The sequence below is a fragment of the Miscanthus floridulus genome, chromosome 19 (genome assembly GCF_019320115.1).
Source record: "Miscanthus floridulus cultivar M001 chromosome 19, ASM1932011v1, whole genome shotgun sequence".
In the NCBI taxonomy this organism is placed as follows: domain Eukaryota; kingdom Viridiplantae; phylum Streptophyta; class Magnoliopsida; order Poales; family Poaceae; genus Miscanthus; species Miscanthus floridulus.
The window spans coordinates 106,070,548-106,092,037 of record NC_089598.1 but is presented as its reverse complement, the minus strand read 5'-3'; the positions used below and the strand labels follow the sequence as shown (position 1 = coordinate 106,092,037).

General features: G+C 46.4%; 4 protein-coding genes and 1 pseudogene across 5 annotated transcripts; 1 reads left to right on the top strand and 4 right to left on the bottom strand.

The window, feature by feature from the left end:
- LOC136526553 (3-ketoacyl-CoA synthase 20-like) lies at nt 1-360 on the top strand. Its single transcript, XM_066519181.1, has one exon. The coding sequence runs from the start codon at nt 1-3 to the stop codon at nt 358-360; it is 360 nt and encodes a 119-aa protein (XP_066375278.1).
- A 420-nt stretch (nt 361-780) lies between these two features.
- LOC136526552 (3-ketoacyl-CoA synthase 20-like) lies at nt 781-2,712 on the bottom strand (annotated as a pseudogene).
- On the bottom strand, nt 2,661-7,358 carry LOC136528050 (F-box protein At5g03100-like). 2 transcript variants are annotated; one of them, XM_066520947.1, is made up of 6 exons: nt 7,119-7,358; nt 6,648-6,974; nt 5,780-5,886; nt 3,820-4,647; nt 3,557-3,709; nt 2,661-3,455 (listed from the first exon to the last, which is right to left on the bottom strand). In XM_066520947.1, the coding sequence occupies exons 2-6, from the start codon at nt 6,967-6,969 to the stop codon at nt 3,111-3,113; spliced, it is 1,755 nt and encodes a 584-aa protein (XP_066377044.1). In that variant the 5' UTR covers nt 6,970-6,974; nt 7,119-7,358; the 3' UTR covers nt 2,661-3,110. The 2 variants fall into 2 exon arrangements, with proteins under 2 accessions (XP_066377044.1, XP_066377045.1); XM_066520948.1 differs by having other exon boundaries at nt 3,250-3,455; nt 3,557-3,732.
- A 142-nt stretch (nt 7,359-7,500) lies between these two features.
- Nucleotides 7,501-11,205, bottom strand: LOC136528051 (translocon-associated protein subunit alpha-like). The gene is made up of 8 exons (XM_066520949.1): nt 11,013-11,205; nt 9,904-10,065; nt 9,664-9,714; nt 8,872-8,960; nt 8,623-8,700; nt 8,302-8,505; nt 7,873-7,944; nt 7,501-7,782 (listed from the first exon to the last, which is right to left on the bottom strand). Exons 1-8 carry the CDS (start codon nt 11,083-11,085, stop codon nt 7,735-7,737), a joined length of 777 nt encoding a protein of 258 aa, XP_066377046.1. The 5' UTR covers nt 11,086-11,205; the 3' UTR covers nt 7,501-7,734.
- Nucleotides 11,206-12,580: 1,375 nt separating this feature from the next.
- LOC136526795 (uncharacterized) lies at nt 12,581-15,615 on the bottom strand. Its single transcript, XM_066519388.1, has 3 exons — nt 15,359-15,615; nt 14,347-15,219; nt 12,581-13,004 (listed from the first exon to the last, which is right to left on the bottom strand). Exons 2-3 carry the CDS (start codon nt 15,204-15,206, stop codon nt 12,833-12,835), a joined length of 1,032 nt encoding a protein of 343 aa, XP_066375485.1. The 5' UTR covers nt 15,207-15,219; nt 15,359-15,615; the 3' UTR covers nt 12,581-12,832.
- Between the last annotated feature and the right edge of the window lie 5,875 nt (nt 15,616-21,490).

Here is a 21,490-nt window from a genome sequence, read left to right as displayed (position 1 = left end):
ATGGGTGGCGCCGCCGCGCTACTGTCCAACCGCCGCGCCGACACCGGGCGCCCCAAGTACCGGCTGCTGCACACGGTGCGCACCCACAAAGGCACCGCGGACGAGTGCTACGGCTACGTGTACCAGCACGAGGACGGCATAGGCCGCGTCGGCGTGTCGCGGATGCGTGAGCTCATGGCCGTCGCCGGGGACGCGCTCAAGACGAACATCACCACCCTGGGCCCGCTGGTGCTCCCGCTATCGGAGCAGCTCAAGTTCCTTAGGTCCCTTGTGCTCCGTCGCGTCCTCCGCTCCCGCAGCGTCCGTACATACATCCTAGACTTGCCAACGACCAGGAACAGTAGGCTCCCCAGCAGCTGAGGCACCTGCACGCTCGACTGCCATGGCCGATGTAGAATAAGATTGCACAACTGGACAGCTTTCATTGATCATTTATAGTATACATATATAGGATTATATCCGAGGCCTTTGGCCGTGCTGTACGCTGAGAACGGGCGAGCATGCCTAGCGGACATGCAGGCAGTGTGAGGACCGGGCACGCGAGAGCGTGGTGAGCGAGTCACTGGCGCGGCGAGCGCGCATGCAAGGGCGCGGCATGCGCCTGAAGTGCGTGTGAGCTGTTGAGGCTGTTGCAGATCCGATATGCCAGGGTTTCTCAACCGTTATGGAGTTGCTTCTGCTGACAACCGAGAAGGCAGCAGCGTGGCGGCCTGCTCGCGCGCGCTCGCCGGCCATGGCGTGGCTGCCTTCTTGGCCATGGCAGTCGAGCGTGCAGGTGCCTCAACTGCTGGGGAGCCTGCTGTTCCTGGTCATCGGTAAGTCCGAGATGTACGTACGGACGCTGCGGGAGCGGAGGACGCGACGGAGCATGAGGGACCTGAGGAACTTGAGCTGCTCCGACAGCGGGAGCACCAGCGGGCCTAGGGTGGTGATGTTCGTCTTGAGCGCGTCCCCGGCGACGACCATGAGCTCGCGCACCAGCGACACGCCGACGCGGCCTGTGCATCCTCATGCTGGTACACGCAGCCGTAGCACTCGTCCGCGGTGCCTTTGTGGGTGCGCACCGTGTGCAGCGGCCGGTACTTGGGGCGCCCGGCGTCGGCGCGGCGGTTGGACAGTAGCGTGGCGGCGCCACCCATGTGGAAGATGCAGTTGGATAGCAGCATGGAGCGGTCGTTGCCGAAGTACCAGTTGAGTGTGATGTTCTTGGTGCTCACCACGATGGTGTAGCACCCCGAGGTTCGCCTGCAGCATCTCAATCCGCTAATTAGTTGATGGGTACACACGTACAGAAACTACTGGTGGCTGCAGTTGATGATGAGCACGTGTGGGGCCAACCGTCAGTGACTAGGATGAGGGAAGTAGTTGAGGCCAATATCGTCCATATGAAAATACTTGAACTTCCCTATTTGGCACCATACAAAAATACTTGAACTTCCCTATTTGGCACCATACGAAAATACTTGAACTTCCCTATTTGGCACCATACGAAAATACTTGAACTTTCCTATTTGGCACCATGGGTTTCTGCTGCAAACAAGGGTATTTATGTCTTTTTGCCGGTCACTTGACACCGTTACTGCCCTAAATGGACGGCAGTGCCATTTATGAAAGGAAATTTTAACTTGTTGCCAGATAAGAAAGTTCAAATTTTTGAGTGTCAAATACAAAACACTGGTTTGTTTCAGTGCCAAATAAATAATTCTCTCTTAGTCTTTCTGTTTTCTTTTGATTTCTTTTCCTTTTCGGAGTTCATCCGAGTCTCTTCCCTTCTTCCCCTTCCTCGTTGCGAGTTAGAGTTAGGGTTCCGTTGAACCGATTCGGTTTTGATTCAAGATCTTCGAGATAGGCCCCTTTCCCACGGTCATTTCTTGGGTTAGGGTTCGTCTCGAAGTGCCGAGACCTTTCTTTTCCCCCTTCCTTTAACCCAATTAGGGTTAGGGAGTGTTCGGTTCTTTTCTGTTCTTGCCGTGCGCAGGTGTAGAACAGCGGTGCGGCCATCTTCCCCCCCCCCCCCCCCCGTGCAGTGGTGGTGGATTTTCTTTCTTCTTTTACCCGGTTAGGGTTACACACTTGTAACTAGCTCTGATGCCATTGTAAACATCGTAGGATTGGTACCTCTGTGTTTAACCCGTAGATCCGCCGTGGACAATAGCTTCGTGACCTCGCGGACACCGATGTCGAGGCAACTCCGGCTCGGTGGCGAGGTACAGTGGTGGTCCAGAGGGGGCCGGTGTAGACCTGCAGGGACGACGGCGATGGCGGGCACATCCCGTCGCTGGCAGCACGCTTTAGGATCGGATTAGGGTTTCTCTTTCGGTGGGTGTGGCGGATCCGGTCAACCTCGTCTTCCGAGCCCTCACCCCCACATTCCTTTTATGTGTGCCGTGCGACAGGGGCCCTCCAACCGAGTTAGGGTTGGGCTCCCCCGACCAGGGAGCAGAGATAGGGCCCAATAGGCCGTTGGGCCTATTGGTGGAGATCAACTAACATGGGCATGTCGACGGTCACGCCGGGGGGCTGTTGTGCCTGCTGCTAGATCTGGCGATGCACACGGACGACGACGACGACGGGGAGGAGCGCTTGCCGGTGCTTGAGGTGGATGCCGCTGCTGGAGGTTGAGGCCGGCGTGGAGTCGGTTCGTCGTCCCTGTGCCATCGTCGGATCTAGCAGCAGCCCTCCCGGCGTGACCGTCGCCGCCGCCACGCCCATGGTGGATGGATGGGATGGAGATGAGATCGGTCGAGGGATTTTGTGTACTCTGGGTGCAGGAGATGTCCGTTCATGTAATTCAGTTTGCGCAAGGGCTTGTAATTCAGGAGCGCTATTCTATAGCAGCTCTAGGACTGACCTGTAAAGATATCCTTTCATCTGGGTGTAGCGCTATTCTATGGAGATGAAATCCCTGTTTTAGGGCCAGCGATTTGCCTGGACAATGAAGTCGTTTTTTTCCATCTTAAAAAAACAATGACATTTCATTTCGTTGTGGATATTGTCAGGCATTACAGGATACAAATAATTTTCAGAGTGTAACAACTCAGATTCTCAACAACTACTGTTCAAAATGGACTGTAGCTTAATGTTACGCATAATTATACAATAGGAAATAATTAGAGTTGCAAATCCTGACACAAGCTACAAGGCCCCAGAACATTCAATTTAACTGCAGGGGGGACTTTATCCTTGATGTATGATCTAATGGCCAAGAGCGTTTTCCCAGACTCCATAACCATACCAGAGCACCGTGGAAAAAGACCCAAGGTGGTGTCCAATGTAAGGCAATCAAGTGATGCAGCATTCTCAACAATATAGCATGCTATCTCAACCAAGCTCTTTGCGGAGCAGAAGCCATTGATCGTCACAGTCTTGAGGTTGTTGTGGCGTTGTCCTGCCATCTGCCTCAGAGGCGAGGGATCTCCAACAATCGAGCCATGCTGCATCCATAACTGTGACACCTGAAGATTTTTTTTAAATGCCAGAATTAATAGTTCTGCCATATAGATACACAAAAAAGAAAAAGTTACTAGTTACCATTGCAGGATAAACAATGACTTACTCCCAAGACAAAACTCTCCAGCGAAGGTGCGGCATCAATAAAAGAAACCACCGAGAAGCAGTCATAAGCACGGGAAAACGCAGCTCCACATAGAGTAATACCCAAGAACCTGAGATGTAGGAATTTGCTCGGCAACATCGGTGTGCCAACCACCTGCACAAATATGTTTCAGACTCCTAATATATAACCAGTCAACCACTTCACTAGACTACAATCACCAAGGAATCCACTAATCTACAATCACACAAGAGTTAACAAAATACCTCATAAGACGAACTAATAGAAAGAGTTTCCAGATTTGGCACAACGGAAGGAAGCTTGACACAAACATAAGAGATGGCACACTCCATGCTCAGTGTTATGTACTTCACATGTGATGATCCTGCAAGTGAGACTTGTACTTGGCCATATGATGAAAAGCGAAAAGTGGAGATATTTGGAGCTTCGATCTCTATCGCTTGCAGTTTGTCACATTTACACACACTGAGACAGCTGAGCCGCTTCATAAGAAAAGGTATATTCAGGCAACCTATCTTGTTGCAATAAAGTAAATTCAAGTCCTCCAAAGCAGTGGAATTCAAAAGGAGGCATCCTAACTCATCCCCTGTGATTCGCACCTGATGTAGACTCAAAGTTGTCAGGTTTTTCAAGCAATCAAGTCCAGAAGTGCTACTGAAGGTGCACCGAGAAAGGTGTAGATGCTGAATTGAGTTTCCACTTCCATTAGATAAAAGTGAGGATGGGAAACAGTATTTTGAGTTGTAACGAGGTGGCACTAGGGTGAGTTCTTCAAGCTCTGGGGTAACAACATTCTTGAGCCAACTATTGAGATAACAATGGGCGTCGGCATTGTAACCAAAGAATTCAATCTTCAGACTCTTCAAGCCAACACCAGAATGTTTTTTCAGGATGTGGTCAACTGTGCTGTTAAAATCCCTTGTTATTTCATCCTTGCAATCCAAGCCCAGTGATGTTTTGCTGAATGTAATGTTGGGACGGCCTCTCCAAGAATCTAAAAAGGCACGAGACACAAGGGCAGCACGGGCAGCGTCTCGGAGTGGCATTAGGGAATGAATATGACGCCATATATCCTGCATGCACAAGCATGGGCTAAAAGTTAAATTTTGGTAACGATAAACAAGTTTAGATTGCAGTGGTGATTTATTCACACTATAGGGGCCACACAACCCCACAACTAAAATCAAATAAAACTGACATCTAACAAAATCCCGTGAAAAAAATGCTACCTCCATCCCTTAATATTTGATGTTGGTTAGTTCAACATCAAAAATCAATGGAGGGAGGGAGTATACCTACTACTAATGCCTGCTGCTTAAAACACTGCTACCCAGAAACAATATAATGACCTCTAAAAATATTGTCTTATTAGGTTAAAAAAAACAAAATGTGTCTTATAACAACCTGTCAACCTCCTGTTCTCCTACAGGGAAATTTCTGTAACACCCAACCCTCATTCGTCTTAGTTCTATCGATCACCAAGGCCAAATGAAGCTGCAGCACATGTTATATTTGTTGGCCCCATACGTAGACAACGATTCTTCAGCCACCTGGGGGCTGATTTGGTCATGAGCACAAACAAAGTTGGAAAAAGTAATGTTGGAGAAACATTAAGCTTGGTGACAGAGCAAGCTGCAGAGGAGCTCGTATGGACATACTGATGCAGCCACGGCAATATGTAGGCTTAGAAAAGGGGAGGGGGTCGCATGCGGAGGTTGTCGACAGTGGCTCGATCTGCCACTAAAGAATCCCTTCTAATCCACAGGTAGTTAACTAGTCGTAGCAAAAGAAGCATATCTGATAAGAAAAATTGCAACAAGACGCCTACAGGCTCTACTCCTTATGACATACTAATGGCAGTTTTCTGCTAGAGGGTAAACTGGTAAAGGCTGGACAAAGTAGAGGTGTGATGTAGTATAGCACAGCTAACAAAGATGACATTCATCGGTTCATGAGATTTTACAAGCTAGCACAGATCCACGTGTTTATACAGTTAGAGCAGCCATGGTGATGTTTCTTTACTGCTTCAAATATATCAGTGGATAGTCAAATCCTTGATTCCCCACCCAGCCAACTTAAATGTAGTATAAACACTCATGTATATCCAGTAAAGTTACCCAACATGTTCCACTGTAAAGAAATTGCAATGCACTAGTGTCCTCTAGTTATCTGCATATATGGCTTCCATTATCAGCATTACCGTACCTCTGGGAGGTCTGGTCCTGAATATCTCATTTTGTTTCCACCTTTTGGACTGCCATTATCCTTGTGGCTAGATCTCTTCCCATTACCAAATGAAGAAACCAACCCATCTGCAATTAAACACATCTTGGTTATGACAATAGAACAAGAAAAGCACACTGATGCATATGCAGGTGCAATTTGTTTGTCAACCAAATGTTGTGCAACTAAACAGGCTTCATAACCCATCACTTGTGTCAGAGTATGTATGCGTTCTTGGAAGAGATTACAATGTTTCCCAAGTTTTATCAGTTATGTACAGTCCAAATGAACACTGGAGTGGAGTGCACCAACCAGGGAGATGGTGAACCCTAGCCCCAGCCCCAGCCCCCATTGCCCTCCTCCCAATTCCCAGCACCAATCTTATACTGAGCCAAACAAGGTATTGGCATCCATGCTACTTTCCCCGCATGGCCACAAATCTAATGCAATGCTTACTCGCTGTAGTGTTTGGTTGGATACTGAAGAGCACTCTATAAAAAGTTACTATGAATACTGGATGCATGTTTTTTTTTCCTTCTTGAAATCTCCCGGGAACCAAAGTTTCCAATGGAGCCTCCTTGTGGTATTTAGAGTCAAATGAAAACATCAGCTAGCTAGCTTATAGAAGAATATAGAGGAAAGGGGCAGTCTTTCTATGTATCAGCAAAATAATGTTTTGCTGGGCTCGGATATATAGATGTAAAAAAATGTGTTTGGTCTCCTAGTAGGGAAAAAAAGAGTCTAACTTTGTATCCACCAAAGTAAGGATTTTTTTGTTGTTGTTGAAAATGTGCCGTTACAATTGGAACTGTAATGGAAGGAGGGTTTACAAGAGGTGGAGAGGGCTTACTAGGGTCTAGAATCTGGCCAGGCCGCCGACGCCGCTCCCATTGCTGCCGCCGCCGCCGAAAGGAAATGAGGTGATTTAGAGCCAGCAGCCCCATGAAAGGACGATGGCTGGGATTGAGACGGCGGGCGGGCGGGCCGGCCGGCTTCCTGGCTCGCGCGTGCTCAGAATCCTGGCTTCGCCCAGCAAGGTAGCACGGGTAGATGACGAAGAGTCGAAGACCCCAAAATATTCGTGGGGGTGCATATGAGAGGAGAGAGCAGAGCAGCGGGGACGGACGGGAGGTTTCAGGATTTTGCTTGATTCCGTCCCGTAAAATCACCATTAGAGCTGCCCTTAGAAGTTAGAAATCAGTCCGGAGACAGTAAATAAGGATTCAAATAGGAGTAAATAAAGATCCAAATAGCACTTCAGTTTTTTTTTAGATTAATAGCAATTTAGGATTAGCTCTAGTGGATTCAAACAGGTCATTACCTGTTCAAGTTAAGAAAACAGCCGTTGGCAGGCCTATTTCCTACCCGTCTGTGCTTATTGAGGTCTATTTCCTTCCCTTGTTATTGAGGTCATCCGTCATCCTAGTCACTAGTCAGTGAAGGAAGTACTCAAGTCTGTACATTGAGTTCAGCCTGAAAAAAGGAAACCCGTTTGCTATAAACATTTGCTGACTTTGCAATAACGTTTGAGATAATCGACTCGCTGGCTTCGCCTAATGCCATGCGTGACGCAACCATGCAAACCGATGGAGAACAAGCACAAGGAACGCACAAAACAATCTCGGCTTGCCAGGCGGGCTTTCGGCTACACAACCCAAAAAAGGAAAATCCTGGGGTGGTCATGACAGAAAAATGTGAGCATAAGATCAGAAATCCCAGCGGCAACAGCATATACCTTTTTTAACAAAATTTTGTTTGAAGAGAAGTTCCATGTAAAGTACACAAGGTCGAAAATGGTGTCAACAAAGATGCTCGACCACGAAACTACAGTTTTCAGCACCTCCTTTCGCATCTATCTTTCAGCAAAAGTCAATTGTGAAGGGCTACCCTCAAATGCCTCATTCTAGATCCTCAAGGATTAACTAGTCTGGAGAGCCTCAGGTCTGCTTCTTCTTGGATTTGCTTCTCTGCGTAAACGAAGTGCCCTGCAAGGTAAAAGAGGGAAGGCGTGTCAACTCGTCACGGTCTCATTTCATGAAAGAAGTTTTACCCCAGTTTAGTGAGCAAGAACTTACCTCCAGCCACTCATCGATGTTGGCATCAGTTGTTCCGGTTCCGAGCTCCACCTTGGGTGCCTTCTTTGTTTTCTACAAGATATTAGTTAAAAAATGACTTAAAGAGAGCGATATACAAATCAGTGCACGCAATGAATTTGGGTATTAATCAGCGCCAAAACAAGTTGATGATAACTAAATACGAAAATTATGCACCACACAGCATTAGTGTATGATTTCAGTCTGTAGGGGTGTGTAGTCCACCTCTAGAGTAATATTCAACATTACCCCTTCAAGTAAACTTTTGACTATTGAATGTACTGGGATTCAGGTAAATCACAAAGAAACAACCTGAATTACCACCTCACTATGGTTTATTGAATGCTGAACAGCTTATATTTCCTGAAGAAAGGTACAGATTACACTACGAAATTTAGAATACAGGATTACCTTCGAGAGCTGCTGAACCTGGCCATATGCCCACAATCCAAAGAGACCAAGAAGTGCAATTCCAAGGGTGATGAGGAACACAGACTCAACACTGAGTAAGCCTCCAGCCTCAACGACCTCAACAGTGCCATTGTAGAATACATTCTGGTACGGGTGCTGGTCGATCTCATACACTATGTAACCAACCAGATCATAGGCTCCAGGCTGCAAGGGCACAAAACATTAGATATTCATGGTAACAGAAACTGATGCATTGAAGGTAAAAGACACATGAATATCGTGAAATGAAATGTTTCAAAGGTAAAAGAAAATTTAACACACCTGCAAGAACTTGCTCACAACGAATTTATAGGGGAAGGTTGCTTGCACAGAAACAGGAACTGATGCATTGAAGAAATTCTGTAGAAAAAATAAAACAGGTGATAAAAAGTTGTTAATATCATTTAAAAAAGTGCCACAGTTAATTCAAAAAAAAACTGGTCAGATGATGTATATATCAAAAAGTGCCACAGTTACTTCAGCAAGAATAAAAGATGACAAACAATAAGGAGAATAAATTTCTTTCCTAACCTGAACAGTAAGGTTCTGGCCATACATACGATGGTCAAAAGGAAGATGGAGAGTTGAATGAACAGCAACAACATTCAAAGTTGATTCACCTGTAAACAGTGTAAGCAAAGGATGAAAAGCACACACAGGAATTAGCATGGCAACGAAATAGTGAAGGCGATAAAACCATAAGCCCAGAGTACCCAAAAAAGTGTTTTGGGGTGTGTGTGTGTGTGGTGGTGGTGGTGGGGAGATGTGGTTAACTTATAATATGACCAACTAAAAGTGAAAGTATACAATTAAATTTGGGATGAACAGTATAGAAACATCCATCGAACAAAAATCAAACTGGTCTTTTAAGGGCCAACCATGCCTTGCAATCTATGTTCTCCATTTAGTTCAACTACAACCAGGTTTCTTTCAATAGTGACAACAAACATGATGACTACACAAAACTAATAATATACAAACTAGCTGGCCAACATCGAATAACCAAATCGATTTTAGAACCTCATGCTACCACAAATGGAAATGAACATGAACCTGCACTGAGTTACTATGCATTAACAAAACAATACATAGAACACATAAGCATGCAGTTAACAAATTCTGCATGAACAAACAGATGTAAGCAAAGCCCAAAGCAGCTACAAAGCCTTTTGGTCTCAGTCAAGTTGGGGTAGACTAGAGATGGGACTCAACATGAGCCACCAGCAAAAAGGAAAAGTTGTATAGTATATAAATGGGAATTAATGCCAATTTGCTATAGAAAGAGAAAAGAAAGAAAGAAATGGGAGGGAAAATTATGGTTACCGTCATTTTGCAGACCAACTAGTAATTCAGTTTCTTCACCTGCTGGTACAACTGCAACAAAATAAAAAAGGTAGGCATTATTGGTTACTGTGATCATGAGATATACTATATATAATTAAAGGAACATCACATGCTGCAGGTATTCATGGAGTCCAGTTTAGAGTTTATCGCAAGTGATAACTACAGAGACCATGGTGAATTATAAGATAAATAATGGATGCTACTTGAAAGTATACTCACTTTTGCCAGCATTTTTGGGGAAGACAACTACTGTCTCTACACCAGGAGCAGGGGTTAAAGGTCCATCACTGGAAACCTGTGTATCATCACCCACAATACCTAGATCAGCCCCTTCAACAACCTCAGCTGCAGCAGCATCTTCCTCCGATTCAGCTCTAGCAACTGTGCAAAGGGGAGGAAAGCTCAATTCAGTGCAAAAGACATGGTAAGGAAGGAAGGGTGTATGCGGAGTTGTATCAACTGTGGATATGGACAACATGAGACATTTGTTAAACAAGATACAGAAGATAAAACACATTCTATTTGCCAATTCAATAGTTTTACCAATGTTGGGTTGAGCAACAGGATAAAGCATACTTGCAGAGACAGTAACTTTTAGCATTAGCAACAATATCCACTTTGAGCTTCAGGCATAATAAGACCATTATAGCAAAAGTGAGTCAATGATAGAACAGAGACAGAGAACTTATCCTAGCTGATTAAAAGACATGTGGTGCAAGCAGTTCATCATGATGAGTACTTGAAATTTAAACCCATGCTACTCACTTTAATTGTCTAATGTGAACGGTGGCTGCAGCTTCTACTTTCATAAGCATTTGTTAGAGTCGCATAGGATTACTAAAAGGCACTGATGTTGTATTTTAAAAATTTTACCAACTGAAAAATTACAGTCTGCATGACAGCAATGAAACCTTATCGAGAAATTCCGGAAAATTGCAATAACAGCCAATCCTCAGACGATTAGCTAGCAACATGCAAGCACAGATTCACCCAATTGAGGAAGTCAGCATCACATAAACTTCGCCCAAAACTCTGCCAACTAACGCTCCCCAAGACCCCCCAACCCGTCGCATCTAGGACCCCACTCTGTACATCCGACCAACGCGTCCAACCCCTTCAAAACCACCGATCTACCCCCCAACCCAGCACGCCCCCGCAAGTCCCAATCCGCAGCAGCCCAGCCGAGCCCAATCAGTTCCATTTCCGCGCGCCGGAGAAGCGGCGCACACAGATCTAGCGCGGAATTCACGACTAGAGGCCCCACCCCCGTGGCGGATCTGAGTGGCGGGAAGCGAGGAAGAGGGGGAGAAGCGGCGGTTGGCTGTTACCTCGGGCGGCGAAGGGGGAGGCGGCGAGGAGGAAGGCGAGGAGGAGGGCGGTGAGCCAAACCCTAGTCGCCATGGATGGATGGCCGGTGCAGATCGGATCGGATCGCGCGTGTCTGTGCTTGCGTTGCGTGCGCGAAGGGATGGGCGTGCGCGGCGCGGGAAAAAGTAGTTGTAGCAGTAGCAGTAGCAGTAGCAGCCTAGCAGGACAGGACAGGAGACGAGCCAGTCGCCGCGTGAGCACAGCGAAACGAGGTCCACGCACGCAGTTGGATTAGGAAGCCGTCGCAGACAGCTGCTGCCTTTGGGTTTTCCTTCTCCTCGTGTTTGTTACTGGTTGTGTTCAGAACACGAAAAAAAAATCTACTTTCATGAGTTTTTTTTTTCGAAATTAAACGAATCCCTATATAAATTCATGCACGATTTCTATAAAATATTTTGTCCGAACAGGGGATTATGTTCCTAATCCTGTCACCAGGCCATTGTGTACTCCTATTTTATACAACTTCTGTAAAACATCTTCTACATAGAGTAAAAATACAATCAAGATGAAGTGGTCTAGCCTAGCACCTAGATACTATGTTTTAGGACTTGTTTGCTCACGTATCTAGCTTAATCCATATGTGTTGAAGTGGTTTTGGGTGAAATTTAAACTAAATTTAACACCAACCCACTCCGATCCGCGTAGATTGAATGAGGGTTGTGGACAGTGGCGGATGCACGATGCGGGATAAGGGGGGCTAAAACAATGGAGATGTTGTTTTGCACAAAGATTTAATGGTGAAATCAAGCTTTTGCTATAGTAATTAAGCTTGAAATCAAAAAATTAGGGGGAGCTGGAGCCCCCCCTTTGGATCCGCCGCTGGTTGTGGAGAGAAGCACGGAGAAAAAAAAAAGTTATAGACCGTAGAGAAGAAAAAAAAAACGTCGTTAGTTCCTAGTTTCAGCTCATTTTCCATGTAAATAAACAAATTATTATAAGTTGTAGCAAGCAGACCCAGAGCAGGCCACGAGAAATGGAAGATAAAGCAAGACCCAGAGCTCTGTGATCAACCGAATTGTTTACTTTTCAGGGTTCAACAGCATTGCACTCAATTAGCCTGTTCGCTTGTTGGTTTCAGCCAGGACTTATCAATCAGCCAACAGCGTTTTTCTCTCACAATAAATCAGCACCAGTCAGGCTTATCAGCCGAGAAACCGACCAGCGTACAAGCTGAGAAGTAACTCAATAACTCACATTCTCAACCAGTATTGATCAAATGGTGTGTAGCCTAATGTCACACATAATTATAACGTTGGGTACTACATATATAGTGATACAGGAGAACACAGAATACCTAAATTTCAACCTTACTATAGTTACTGCCGGAAATTAGTTTAGCTCAATCCACCGTAGCAATTCTCACCCCCAAAAAAAAAAAAAAAAAAAAAAAAAAAAATGCACAGCTTCACTGCGGTCCACCAATATCATCTTAGGGCCATCGTTGACAGCAACCTGGTTAAAATAGTATCCGGCTAAGGCAAGCACAAAGATACTTGCAGTGAGGTTTTGCGAAGTTAGACAAATGACATCCGGTACTCTACACACCTTGTTCATCATGAAAAAAAAATGTCAGAGTTACAATTCAGCAGAGCATCACACCTAAAGAAACAATTGTTTGCACCAAGAATTACAGCCATGAAACTCAGGCCGCGGCATGAGTTGTATCCCACGGCATCTCTTTCTTTCTTTCTTCTTTCTTTATCACAACAATCAACAATGTAACTGTAATTTGTAAGGTACATCAGTAGGATGAGGGCAGCCGCCTCAGGCCCATCGCCTGCTAGTTGTGGTGATTCAGCGCCATAAACTTGCACTGCTCACTCATCGCCTGGAGCTGCGCCTCCTTCTTGTCAAGCATAGCGCGTAGCCTCACATTCTCCTCCATCACTTTATGGACTTCAGCTTCTTTCTGAGCTTTCTCACTCTCAAGCTGGTTAGTCTTGGCAACTAGTCTGTTCACAATGACAAGGAACTCAATGTCAGAATGAGTACAGTTGAAGAGTTAAAATTGGATGCTGTGTAGCAGAATATAAACAGACTTGCCTGCCAACAGCTATACAGACTTGACTTCGTAAAGTAAAAACTAACAGTTTGGAAGACAAGCCAAAGTACCAAAGCATGCTCTCCATTATATCTAGAAATGTGTTCATGCACATGCAGCAATACCATGGACCTTGCTTTAATGAGGTTTAGAGGAGGAGCATTTCACCAGACTTCTCTGGAGAATTTATGACCACAACAACCTGACTACACCTGTGTCAAGCACCAAAAACAAAGAAAAAAAAGAAGAAAATACACAGAAGACAATGAAGGATCATATGATCTTTTCTTTCTTATCCCCTAGAATGTGACTTCTATTTTTTTTCATCTTTCATATACATGTTCTCAACTAGATGACCAGTTCTGCAAGTGTTAGCAGAAGCTTATTAAATGTAAGATCAGAAACTAAAATCTATCAGGTTCAGAAAGCAGTAGTTTTGTATCGTATCCAGATGCAGACCAGTAAAAGCAGGTTGTTAGACTATCATCCAAATTTGTATGCCTTTAGGTGTGCATCATCTTGATCCTTGAACTAGTACATTTTGGAAATGTGGAGCAATCTTGTTACAATAAAAGAGAATGTGGAGCAAGAAGAACTGGATATGCTACCACATTACCTTATTTTAACACCAGATTTTCTGGGTGTTGACAATCAGATCGAAGAGTATCAATTTTATTAACCATGGAGAAAATAGCATCAGAAATTATTAACCATGGAGAAAACGATGAACATGTGTGATGCAGAGAAGACAGCTGAAGATGTTTTGAGTTCTATGCCCATAGAGTATAGACAATGAGATATTTGCTACTTAGCAAATAATAGGGCTAAGTTGCTAACATAAGCAAGCCCTCTGGGCTGTTGGAAGAACTCATGCCAAAGATTGATTATAAGACAAAAAGAATTAGATACCAATTTATCATTGTGAATGTGGAAAAAACTACAGTTCATGCAGTGTCATTGCGCGTTCTCCTAAACTTCATCAGGCCTACAGAGTCACTAAAACCATCCTGTGTAGCAGCTGCATCATACCGAATTCCTATAATGGCAATGTTTCCGGAATTTTATGTAATGAAAGAGTAGAAACCTCATTGTTGAAACTCTACCTAATGAAAAATGAGACTAAGTAATATTAAGGCATCCAACCAGACCATTTCTTCAAATTCTAGATTGTTCTCTCCCGGTAAATTAGAACTTTGGCAATGCACTCATAAAAAGAACAATAACTAAACACAGCTTGACGGTTGCAAAATTACCTGTCAAAGAGTTTCTCCATTGTTTCAAATTGCTTTTCTGATGAGAGAAGAGTTTCTCTGACACTAACCAGGGTGCTAACATAAGTTCTCAGCGACTCGAAATCCTGCTTTACCCGACTAAGCTCCTGCTCATTTTCAGCGGCGCGCTGTCTCTGTCGAGTGGTCTCCAGCACCATATCCTCAACCCTTTGCCTCATCTCATTCAACATCCCATTCGTACCCACCGCAAACTTCTCCATCTCCTCGACTTTGGCAGACATAATCTCGACCTGCAGCGTCTTCCTCCTGATCTCATCCAACCCCATCCTCACCTTATCTTTCTCATTAGCTGCTTCGGACTCGGCCACAATCACCCTCTTCACAAGCGACTCCATCACATCCGTCACCACGCGGATGGATTTGAGAATGTCGTCCACATCCACATCCCCTCCAGCGGCATCGCCGTGCACAGGAGCAGCAGCAGCACCCTCCGCCGCCGTCCCGTCACCAGAACCTCCCCCGCAGGGCGCAGGCTCGGCGCTGCCCTTGGGCCAGTCCGCCAGCGGCACCCCGTGCCGGTCGACGTACCCGACGCCCTCCTGCTGCCTGATCCCGCAGGAGGTGTGCGCGAGGTGCGGTATCGCCATGATCCTCACCTTGGACTTGAGGTACGCCAGCAGCGTGGCGATGGTCTTCACCCTGCGGCACAGGTGGTCGAGCTCCCTCCGGGAGTCGCCCTCGGAGCACCGCATGCCGACCTTCACCTCCACGAGCCGCTCCCGCAGCGCGTCCACCTGGGACTGCTGCTGCCGCAGCTCCTCCCGCCATTCGCACTCCCCGGCCGGGACATCGCTCCGATCGGGAGCGGCAGGCTGCTCCATGGATTTGACGCCCCTGGGGAAATGGGGGGAAAGCAGACGCGAACGCGCTTGGAATCAAATCGAGAGCATAAACGGATCTGCGCACGACGAATTCGACCCGGCGAGCGTGAATTCGCGCGGGGAACGGGAGGGATTCATCAGAGGGGCCGTACCTTCCGACCGGAGGCGTAGCACGCGGTCGCCGGCGCCCGGAGGCGGCGGATCGGGTGGGCGCCGGCGCCGCTGCGGCGGCCTGTGGTGTGCGTTCGCTTTCTTCGCGCTGGGGCTCAGCGGCTTCGCGACGCTACACGCTAGTTGCTCCTCGTCGTTATCAGCTCATCGCCTTTCCCCTTCCTCCACCCACCCTGATTGATTGGGTTTTGCGCTTCCTTGTTCCTTCTCTTTTCTCTTCTCTTCTTTCTTCTCTGTGGAGGAAAATTCAGTCTGCTCTTCATTGGTCCCCTCCTCTTCGATTTGGAGGTACCTACGTCACTCTCTGGGCCCTTGTGGGCCTGATTTTTTTTAGCACTCCTTGTGGGCCTGATGATGATGATATTTAGTGATGGGCTTCTGTGGACACATTCACGGGTTTTGCCTGAAAATTATAGGGCCTCCTTCAAAGCCATCCGAAATCTTCAGGAAATTGTGTCCACGGGGGGAATCAAAATATTATTACATAATTATTACTCTCTTTATCCCCTCAAAAAAACTTATTACTCTCTTTTAGTCCAGTTTATAACATCTGGTATGCTCTCGTTGTCCTTCCAAATATCCTACTGAAACTTGTGTGACTTTTTTGACTTGCTAGCTTTGGGAAAATACATCAACACTATGTATTCAAATAAATGCACTATCAAGTCATGTTTTGTGGATACTAGAATTGAATTAAACCGGTCTAATGCGGTGTAGATATCGGTGGGTAACTTGTCTGGCTTAGAACAAAATTAAAATGTACTATAATTTAGATTTACGGTAAATTTTGCCAAAATGTGAAACATTAACAACGAACCATTTGCTTTTACGTACTCACCTAGTTTTTTAAGTATATGGGACTTGAATAAGTTAATTATTTAGTTTTTGAACTAATTACTTTATTCTAAGCACAATATAGGTTTAGAAGCGGAGGGAGTAATCGGTTGAACAACAAAAGTTAATCCTAGAGGCGACCCTGTTTGGAATTGCTTGTTTACACATTATGCTACTCCCTCTTTTCCAAATTATAAAGTCACTTTGATTTTTTAGGTATATCGAATTTGCTAACATATATTATGTCTAGATATGTAGCAAATTCGATATATCGTCAAAAAGGTCAAACCGACTTATAGTTTGGAACGGTGGGAGTACTTTTTAAGATATTGACAATGTCAAACATGTTGCTTCTGAGATGACTTAAAATCTAGAACTTTTCCCAAAATGAAATATGAGGCAATAAGATAGAGAAATGAAATGTGAGGCAACCTTTTGTAAGGGGCGAAAGCATCTAGGCCCCTAGTTGGGTTTCGGTGATTAATGACAATACGTAATTACTATGACTAACGTGTGTTTTGCAGAGGCAATTAAGTTAGGTCATGGTAATGGAGATTGATTGGGCAATCATGGTTGTCATGCCCCTACGATGGAAATCGTTTCAGTTTTCAAAGGATGGACGACAAAGTTAGGATGGACTAGTTCTAAGTGTCGTTTGGAGTTGGAGAGACACTTAGAGTAGTTTAGGACTTTGTTTTTCCTTTGGCCGTACTATTAAGGGGTATGGATGGGTAGCTTGATCTAGGTTAGTCTAGTGAGTTAGGTGTGGTGCACACTTGTCAAATCTAGCACTAGGTAGCTCCTAAAAACCCTTAAATCAATTGGAGCAAACTTCATTCATGTATGATTGAGAGTTAGAAGTGAATGAAGGGTCAAATACTGACCGGACACTGGTTCCTGTCGACGAAATATGGTCGGCAGTCTACCTAGGGGTATGCCCAAGGTAGTAGATTATCGGCAGACAGATGCACAAGCCACAAACAAGACGGTGACACAAGACAGACATGAAGTTTTATCTAGGTTCGGCCGCCAAAAAGGTGTAATACCTACGTCCTGCGTCAGATTTATATTGTTGTATGTTAATGACAGATGTTTCTTAGAGGGGTCCCTTGCCCGTCTTATATAGTCCGGGGGCAAGGTTACAGATCTAGAAACTAATCCTAGCCAGTTACAATTGCCATACGTGACCGGATAAGGATTCCTATTCTAACCGACCAGGATCTTGCCTGATCACCAAATCTGCCTTGACTCCTTACGCGGGACTCCAAACAGGTTGGCCGAGCCGCGCGTCGTCTTTTGGTAGACCGGACCCACCGATCCGGGCCGACCCAAGCTTAGCCATAAGGGTATAGGGGTTAATACCCCCATAGCTAGTCCCCGAGCACCATGTATTATGCTACGACACGCCATTTTAACCTTCTCCGATAAGTAAGGCTTGAGTCCTTGACATCTCTGACCACCGTTGTCGCCGGAGAAGTAGGTTGTCCGAAGAATGTATGGTGCTCTTAAGAAAAAAGAAAAAGATTTCTATCCTGGAAAGTGTGCCCACTTGTATTTCTGAAAAGAAATGTAAGTGCGTCTTGAAGCGTCCTTGATCATCAGAGGCATAGGGGTCGAAAACAAACACATTCACCACAAGGTGAAGTGTGCCCACTTAGTCCCTGAGCCTGGTAGTAGGTGACGTAGGCACGTGGTGCTAGGGTCCAAAAAAGAATTCCTAGTTAAGTTGAGAACCCAATTGCCGTATAAGCAATACGAGATGCACCGGCAGGTGCATCGTACCGATGTAGTCCCCGAGCTTGCTGGAAGGCGAAGTATGAGCCTTGTAGCAAGGTCTAAATAAATGTCTCGGAACTGGATGTGAGTACAAATCACATGTAGCCGAGGAGAACAATCTCCGAGCAGTGGTCGGGACAGTCCCCGAGCACGATAGTAATCCTTACAATCAGTCAAAGCGTAGGGATCGATTAAATAAACACATTCACCGCAAGGTGAAGTGTGCCCACTTAGTCCCCGAGCTTGTTAGAAGGCGAAATATAAGCCTTGTAGCAAAGTCTAAATAAATGTCGCTCAACTATATGTGAGTACAAATCACATGTATCCGAGAAGAACGATATTCGAGCAGTGATCAGGACAGTCTCTGAGCACATTAGTAGTCGTATCAGTCCCCGAGCATGGTAGTGATCGGAGCAGTCCCTGAGCACGGCAGTGGTCGGAGCAGTCCCCGAGCACAGCAGTGGTCTGGGCAGTCCTCGATCACGGCAGTGGTCTGGTCCTTCCTTGAGCACAAAACATGTAGCGAAAAAACGAACGCCGCTTGTATTATTATTTGGTGTATTTATTTATCTCTTTACTCTGTCAAGTCTAATCTGACACGTCTGGTCAAAAAAGCAGATGGGTATAGCACATCACTCTGTCTTCTTTCTCTTTCTGGCAAACAGTCGCTTGGCACCTGTATGGAGGTGCGTCAGTGTGGGGCCCTCTCACACTATCAACGAAGAGGCGCGTACACTGGTAACGAAGGGGCGCGTTTATTGGCATAGATCTCGAGGTTGTGAAAACAACCATCTGCGGCGCGTGCGCACGTCTCCCAAGAATCTCAGGCGGACAAAACGACGAAGCTCTTGGTTATTTATAATATAGAACTGGTAAGTTACTTTTTACCGATCCCCATTGTCATTCACCACCGCAACCTTCTCCTTCCTCTTGCTAAACCCTATTCCTCCGAAAATCATCATCAATCGCCCCTCCACCGCATCCACCCCTTTAGCAAGGGCAGATTAATGGCGAAGAGAGACGCCCAGAAGAAAGGCAGAGTCATGGCGAAGGAGTGGTGGAAGACAAGGAGCAATGAGCAGACCATCGAAGACCTCGTCACCATAGGAGTGCTCCACAACAAGGCCCTCGAGGGATGGCGTGCGCTAGAAGGAGAAAGCTTCCCCGATCCACAACCAGGTGAGATTGTGGTTTTCGAGGATTTCTTCAAGCGGGGTTTTGGGGTTCCAGTGCACCTTTTCCTTCAGGAGCTCTGCTTGTATTATGAGATTGGGATTTGCAATCTGCATCCCAACTCAATTCTTCTTGTCTCCACCTTCATCCATCTTTGCGAAGCTTATGGTGGCTTCCAGCCCCATTTCAACCTCTTTCGCCATCTGTTCTGTCTGCGGAAGAAAGGGAGCAGTGGCTCGAAGATAGCCGGAGGCGTATACCTCAATCTGCGTGACGGTATGAAGGCCCAGTATTTGCACTGCCCCTGGAACACCTCACTGGACGAATGGTACAAGAAGTGGTTCTACATCCGCGAAGAGCCAAACACGATCACCCTGTGCGATGTGGGGTTGATTCCAGAGAAGAAGAATAGCTGGTCGAAGAAGCCTGAGCACTTGGAGCAGATCGCAGAACTGCTCGGGATGATCCCATGGGGAAAGCTGGATGGTCCAAGCGTGGTCGGGAACTTCATCAACCGAAGGATCCAGCCCTACCTGAAGAGGGTACATCCTGGCTTCGAGTACTAGGGGAGCATAGATCCAACGAGGACCGAAAAAGAGGCGCTCAACAAGATAGAAGTCAAGGCCAGGATTGGGGAGCTATTCAACCTAGCCGATCCCAATTATGTCAGGTTAAACGACATCGAGCACGCCTTCAAGCTGGCCCGACCTCCCCCAAAGGTAAATGATGCTTCCTTGTACCTGTAGAATTATGTTGTAACAAAAAATTGACTGTTGTCTCCTTTATGTTTCCTAGAGTAATGGTCGTGACCGGGCAGCAGTGTTCGTGTCTCCGCCCCCTGGTGTGGATTGGCCACAAATTGCCGGCCCAACCGCCCAGACCAATGCCAGGACCAAAGACGTCGACTAGGCGGTACTTAGGGTTGGGGAGGATGCAACGGCCAGGGCTACTGGCAAGCGGCTGGCTACCAACAAACATCGTCAGGCCATCTTCCCCCTTTCAAACGATGAAATAGAGGATGCGGACATCTTTCGACTCGTCCCTTGAAAGAGGAGGAGACAAATGGGGTCGATAGAGCAGGGTGGCTCCTCTATGCCAGCAGTGATCGCATCACCGACCACTGCAACACAAAGGACAAGCGGGGGAAGTGTCGAGCACCAAACCCCGGTGCCAGTACCGGTCGTGGAAAAAGACCCAGTGGAACCCGCCGAGCACGTGGAGCAGACGCGGTCGAAGAGATGCTCCTTCGCCATGTCATTCCCTGCTTCCAAGCTATAAGTGTCTGTAACTTTGATGTAAGCTTATAATTTGTATTGAATACTATTGTCTTCTAAACTTTTCTCTAGTATATTAGGTCGGCGTCCACCGAAAATCCCGACCAGCTAGCCGGGTGTGGCACGGCTTCGCCAGTACTGGTGGAAAGAACTGCTCAGCAGCCGGCTGTGGAGGAACCTATAGAATAAATTCTGTCAGAACCTCAGCAGATGAGTGCCCAGACGACAGTCCCTAAACAGCTGGTCGAGAAGACAACCGAGCAAAGTACAAGTGCTTTGAGCACTAACACTGCTAAGGCGGATACCTTGGTGCCAAGGGAACCAGACCAAGCCGAGGAGCAGCAACCGGAGTTGGCACAGAGCACGCTTGCCGATGCTACAGCTCGTGGGAAGCCATAGTGGTCGCGGAGACTACAGACTCCAGACCAGCGCCGCCCCCTGAACAAGAGGCCGAAGAGGACGAAGTCGAAGAGATCCTGGGCCGTCCCTAAGACAAACGACAACATGTATATGTGTCGCGCTGGTGGAACAACGAGTGGGTTATGCATGAAGAAATCCCAGAGGTCGAAGAGACCCTAAAAGTTGAACGAGCGGCAAAGCGTCTGGTGACAGAAGTCTAGGTATGTTTGGCTTGACCACTTGACCCTGTTATGTAGTCGAACTGTCTGACTTAGCTTGTTTATATGCAGGACTTGATGAAGACCGCAAAGTACCGAAAGAGGTGCTTCGACCAGATTGAGTGAATCACGGCGAACAATAGAGAACTGGCGGCCGAGGTGGAACGCTTGTGCCGCCAACTTGAAGCCACCGACCAGGAGAGGACAGAGGGAGAGGCACAGAACCAGAACCTGGTCAGTCAGCTTAATAACAAAGAGCGGGAAAAAACAAGTAAGTTGTCATTTTATCACAGCAAGTGTATGACATGTGTTGTTGCGTTGTTGGTAGTGACAGCTGTAATGTAGGCTTAGTAGCTGAAGTAACCCACCTCCAAGAGGAGAATAGCCGTGTGACCGCAGAGTGTGGTCACCTGAAGGAGGACAATGAGAAACTGGCGCG